Source organism: Arvicanthis niloticus, chromosome 16 (genome assembly GCF_011762505.2).
Source record: "Arvicanthis niloticus isolate mArvNil1 chromosome 16, mArvNil1.pat.X, whole genome shotgun sequence".
NCBI classification, from domain to species: Eukaryota; Metazoa; Chordata; class Mammalia; order Rodentia; family Muridae; genus Arvicanthis; species Arvicanthis niloticus.
In genome coordinates this window covers 27,442,999-27,448,998 of record NC_047673.1, presented here as the reverse complement: position 1 = coordinate 27,448,998, position 6,000 = coordinate 27,442,999, and the positions used below count along the sequence as shown (strand labels likewise).

Below are 6,000 nucleotides of genomic sequence, written 5' to 3'. Positions count from 1 at the left end.
GAAAAATATATTTCCTTTCCTGTTACCAAGTATTTGGAAAAGAACCAAAAGCCTTAAATCTCTTCCTACATTATCAACCCAGTACTCTGTAATCAAATCTATAAATATTTCCATTGAGAATAAACTCGATGCTGTCACTTTTAAAGGAACTAGAATCCATTACATATGAGCCAAACTGTCTTCACTCGACAAAGCTGCAGAATGCTTGCGTCGTAGTGATCTGGTTTCTGCCACAGGGAAAATGTTTTTCTCCTGTTTTCTCATTTAAAAAGAACTCTACGCAACTGTGGGTTTGTGTGTATGAAGGATGTAGTGCCCACCTGAAGAACCTGGAGACTTTCACTCTCTCAGTGCATGTGTGGTTTGTTTGTTTAATAGTTTAATGGGGTTTGGTGTATTGCACTTTTTAAATTAAAATTTAAAGGTCGCTCACAAAGTATCGGGCTTCTTTTGGACAGTTTATTCCTGTCTTTCGTAGTCTTAATAAACTTCATCACAAGTCAGCACTAACCAAGCACCAGGGAAAAAAACTCTTGCGTGCTGGGAGGAAGTGGTCTCACGACGTGAAATGTGTGTGTGTGTGTGTTTGTGTGTGTGTGTGTGTGTGTGTGTGTGTGTGTGTGTGTCTAAAGTTGGCCGATTTCAAATATGAGTTTCGAAGTAATCACACCGTGCATTCACAGTCCCTTTGCCTATTCTAGCCAGCAGTAACCCAGGGCATCCAGACCCACCCAAGGCTTCCTTCCATGGCCAGGAGTCGAAGTACCTACTTAGGTGCTGCAGGTTTGGGGGTCACAGCACTGCTCGTGCACATACGAACTGCACAGCGCCCACGTTATAGGTCTGGGGACCGGCCACAGTTACAAGAGGTGTCAGCTCGAAGGCCGCCCCGGAGACTTCGGGCTTTGTTCAGTCACGAGCCAAGTCCTCCTTGTCAGAGAAGCCAATTAGATCCCCGCTGGGGATCATCTGATCTCGCGTCCCTCTCCAGGAGGGGCTCAGACAGGGCGGGACCGGCCGGCCAGCTCCCGGGAACTGGGCGGCCGGCCGCGTGTCGGGAGGCTGGGCGCGGAAGCCAAAGCCCGCCCCGCTCCGCCTCGATAAGCCCCGCCCCTCGCCTTCAGGCCCCGCCCCCAGGGGCTCCCCGGGCGCGCGCCGCCCCGCCATGTCCGCGCGCCACGCCCCCCTGCTCGCCGGCCGCGTGCGGAGCCGCGCGCCCCGGAGGTTCCCGGACCGTGGCGGCGGGCGGCGGCAGCAGAGCAGCCCTGCACGGGCCATGTCTTCTCCGGCCGTGGCGAGGGCGTCCCCGGGCGGGAATCGGGAGGCGGCCGGCGGACCGCGGAGCCGGAACGGGCCGTGGGAAGTGGGCGGCGGCGAGCGGTTGGAGCGCGCGAGCGCGGAGCCGGGACGCTGGGAGCTTCTGCTCCGCCGGGGCGAGCTGCTGGCGCTGGGCGGCCACCTGAAGGGAGCGCTGGAGGCGTTCGCGGCTGCGCTGCGCCGCGGGGCCCCGGTCAGGCCCGAGCGCCTCCGTACGCTAGTGGACTGCCTGGTGTTCAGCTACCGGCTCCGCCACGGGCTGCGCTGGAGCGCGGCACCCGCGGCGGGCGCGGCCGGGCTGCTCAGCTGCCTGGGCTGCCGGGGCTTCCTAAGCGAGCCGGTAACTGTGCCGTGCGGCCACAGCTACTGCCGCCGTTGCCTGCGGAGGGAACTGCGCGCCCGCTGCCGCCTGTGCCGGGACCGCCTGCCACCCGCCGCCGCCGCCTCCGAGGGGACCCCGCGGCCGCCGCCCCTGGCCGCCGCCATCGCCGACTTCCGAACCAGCGTCGTGCTCAACCACCTGGCGGAGAAGTGGTTCCCGGGCCAGCGCGAGCGCGCGCGGGCGGCCGGCCGCCTCGGGGAGCTGCTACACGAAGGACGCTACCGGGAGGCCCTGGCCGCCGCCTGCGACGCCCTGCGAGCAGGTGATGCGGGGCCGCCGTGCGGACCGGGCGAGCGGGGATCGCGAGTGTGGGAGGGGGCGGCGCCCCGGGGTGCTTCGGTCACGGTGGGGATCGCCCGGGAGCCGCGAGTGACGCGGAGCGGGGAGGGGCGCGGATGCGAGGTTCCCTCGTGCGCGCGCCGAGCGGGGACCTGGGGCCGGGGAGCTTGGGCGCGGGGTGGGTGGGGGCCGCAGGCTTCCCTCTGTGCGCTGTCCCGGAACCCCAGCCAGGGTGGGGCGAGCATCCCCGGGCTTGGCGGGGCTCGGGGGGGGGGGTACCGCGTCTACCTTGGTCGTGCACTAAAGTCACCGGGGCAATTAGAAGCCGCGGGAGGGCAGAATTGCATAAGCTGGGTGGGGGGGCGTTGTGTAACGGGTGACGTTCGGTGGGCGTGGCGGGAGCCCGGCGCGGGCACCGGCACCAGGAGGCCCAGTGGCAACCCAGCTCGGGAGTTGGTGGCCAGCTGCCCCCGAAGTGGTCACCTCTTCTTACTTGCTCCTGAAACTTCCACCTGCCTATCTCGTATCCTGCTTCCTTTGCGTGCTCCCACATACCCCTGGTGTTGCTAGAGGAGTAGCTTCCTGTGAGGAGTTTGCCTTATTCACCGTAGACTTGTGAGGGGAAGCTTTGTAGGTCTTTTGTTTATATTTTCGTATCCAAGAAGCAGCAGCTTTGTCCTGCCTTTTAGTTAGAGCTTAAGATGGCATTTAAGCTTCGAAAAAGGGTCATGTAAACTTAGTAAAACCAGGGGTTCCTCTTTAGATCCTGGAACATGGTTGTTCTCTAATGTGGAGGGGACCTTACCTAGAAAAGCATCTTAGAGACGTCTTTAAATGGCTACCTCTTGTAGGAGTCCTGTCAGTATGGACATCTAGTGGCCCGTCCAAGGATGTCATTCCTAGGCTCACAGCTGCCTACGGGAAAGACTCATCAGGCCCAAATATCAACCATATCGTAGTTGGTCACCAGGTGTTGAACATGCTTTGTGTCTGGTGCCTGCCACGAGAAATTACTTATATGATTAATCCCTAGGAAATCATTGACATTGGGACTTTGGACTGATTTAGGTATTAGATAAGTTAAAAACTTGTAACTGAAATTATTATCTTGACTCTTTTAGTCATACTGAGCAAGTGACAGTAGCTTCAGGCATCCCCTTCTGGCAGGTTTTCATTTTCTTCCAGCAGCTTCATGATCAGGCACTAATAAACTGAGATGACAAACCCAGAGCGATGGAACACTCTGGAATCCACAGTTCTGCTGGGGTTGACTCTGGATATCTGGGTGAATAAAGTTGAGTGGGAGAAGCTGGACCCAACTAACTTAATCATCCAGTATCAGGCTTCGGTCAGACCTTAATGAGGAAGCAGAGACAGGACAGGTGACTTATCAACAGTCACTTGAGTGGTGGCTTGTCTAGGCAGTTTAGACCCTCCACTTGCCAACATTCTGTGCCCAGTATTGAGATTCTAGGGTCTATCAGGGTATCACCTTGAACAGAAAAGGCTGGGAATGATGAATTCTTTTGTTTCCAAGCCTCAAAGACCGCATGTGAGATTTGCCTATAAGCTATATAACCACACATTTTTAGGACTTGAATGCAAGTCTCTTGCCTTTCACTTTATTATGTTATTGGTTTTTTTTTTTTTTCTTATTTGTAGGCTTGTCAAAAAATCAGTAATTCTACACCAGAATATGTATCTCAATGATACTAATGATACTATTTCTTTTCTCTTGAATTCTTTGTGTGGGATAAAAAGGAGAAAATTATAGAGCCAGATATATTTTAGTTGGTAGAGGGCAATTGTATGTGTTTCATAATTTATGGGCATTAATAGGCAGATAGCTCAGGAGTAGTGTGCTTGCCTGGCATGTGCCGTGTTCTGCTTTGCAATCTTAGCCTTCCAAACAAACAACCCACCACAGTTTGTAAGCTGCTAGTCTCATAAATCTGTTTGTCTGGTTGTTAGGGTTAAGGGTTTTTGTTGTTGTTGTTTGGTTTGTTTGTTTGTTTGTTTGTTTTTGAGTTGGTGAGTCACTAGCTAGGGAAGCTTTTGAAATGCAATTGTATCACTGCTCAACTATAGTTATTAATGGTACTGTCCTTGGTGATAATGAAAAAAGCCTTGCTGTAATTTTTCATGTTTCTTAGAATGAAACAAATATTATTAGAAAAAAAAAATCTAGTCTGCAGTTGGCCCACACACAACCAAACTTATCCTTGTCGACAGAAAAAGAAAGCTTGGAAACCCTTGCCAAAATCAGAATTCCCATTGAGATTACATAAGGTTCTGTTGCATTGAAATATATTTAGATAACATTTAATCCATTGATCTTTTGGTATTAACTCTCAGATGTTTCATAACTTTCTTCTTAGTATTCAAGGAGCTTATGTAAAGGTCTTTACTGCATCGAGTCTTTATACTGGAGTCTTTTGAACTAATCCCACTGTGGAGTGTTGCCGTCTTTTTATTCTGGATTTTTATACTGACCTCCCTCTCTCCTGTGTTCCCCACTCCCCAAATGAAAACAGCAGAACAGTGTGGTTGACAATTTAAACTGGCTTTAAAAAGTCAAGGGGTGTGTGTGTGTGTGTGTGTGTGTGTGTGTGTTCGTTCGTGTGTTCGCGCCCGTGTGCGCACTTTTATTTAAATTGTTTAAGGAAGGTACATAGTTTAGTTTTTTATGTTTTTCATTTACTTACATTTTTGCTCATGCATACATACATGCCATGGACACTGTGTGGGAATGAGAACTTTCCATGTCAGACCTGGGAAGAATGGCTTGGCAGCAAACCCATCTCACCAGCCCAGACTTTATCTTTATATTATTAGCTCCATATGTATTAATGGGTCCTAGAGAGGACCTTCAGAAGGATGTTAAGACCTCTAAAGCAGGAGATGTTTTATAGCTAGTGACAAAGCTCTGCACGCTGGAGGTAGACTACCTACCAGAGTTCCAGTACAACCTCCACCTAGTGTATGACCTGGGTATGTGGCCTGACCTCTCTGTGCTCTGGTTTCCTTGTCTAAGCCATGAGTGTGGTCTTTCCCTCAGAGGGCTTCTGTGAGAACTGACTGGGCAAAAACAAGTGAACTGCTTCAGAAGAAGGCCTCAGACAGTAAATTCCCAGAAGACCATAGTGAGTTTTACAACGTAAAAGCTCTTTGCCGGTCAGGCGAATTAGCTGAAACTGAAATTTAAGCCTTGTGGTTTTAAGTTCAGTTCCATTTTTATATACATTTTTACCAAATAAAGGTTAAACCCTGATTGTAGTTTATACATGTCAGTTAGTAGCATCCTGCTCTATCAGCTTCTGGGGAGAGTAGAGTGAGGTTTTAGTTTTAAAAAGATGGGTCAAAGCAAATCCATTCTGAATGTTTAAGGAGAATGCAAAGGGTTTCGATAGCTTCTGCAATTTAACCAGTTTAAAATGACTGCACTTTAATATATGTATATACCCTTCTGTATTTAATGTATTTATGCCCTTACTGCACACAGGACTTAGCACTGCCAGTTATATGCCTCTTAGAGTTCACAGACCATTTTCATTTCAAACATCTTCCCTGAACCACACAAAACCCTTGTGAGTCGAAAGGCAAGCATCCGTTTTTTTAGTCCTTGGACTGAGGAACAAAGTCCAAAAGTTTCTGATGACTTTTAAGGCAAATAATCAAGTTAGACCTAAGCAGAAAACAGGTGACTTGCCTTGGAAAATGGAGTCGATGAGAACATTAGCATTTAAGAAATATTAACTCTTATTATTATTCAACAAATATTTACTGAGTACCTTTGATATGTCAGGAACATAGGCTGTATGTTTTAGATTCTGGAAGTACAATAAAGAACAAAATAAAGTCCCTGTCATTATATAGTATGTATTATTGGCTTCTTTAATTATAACAAAATAATATTCATTCAAAATATTTTTAAAATGGAATTTGTTAATTATTGACTTATAATGAATTGATACTATAGCAGTCAGTCATTTAGTTAATGAGGGGCTTGAAGGGTCTTTACA

General features: G+C 49.4%; 1 protein-coding gene across 3 annotated transcripts in view; it reads left to right on the top strand.

The window, feature by feature from the left end:
- The first annotated feature begins 1,178 nt into the window (after nt 1–1,178).
- Lonrf1 (LON peptidase N-terminal domain and ring finger 1) overlaps nt 1,179–6,000 on the top strand; it is a 30,829-nt gene continuing 26,007 nt past the window's right edge. The window contains exon 1 of one of the 3 annotated variants that reach the window (XM_076914032.1): nt 1,179–1,961. In XM_076914032.1, coding sequence (XP_076770147.1) covers nt 1,277–1,961 — 685 coding nt within the window. In that variant the 5' untranslated portion in view covers nt 1,179–1,276. The remainder of the gene's footprint in view (nt 1,962–6,000) is intronic. The other 2 variants (XM_034520800.2, XM_034520799.2) reach the window with 2 other exon arrangements.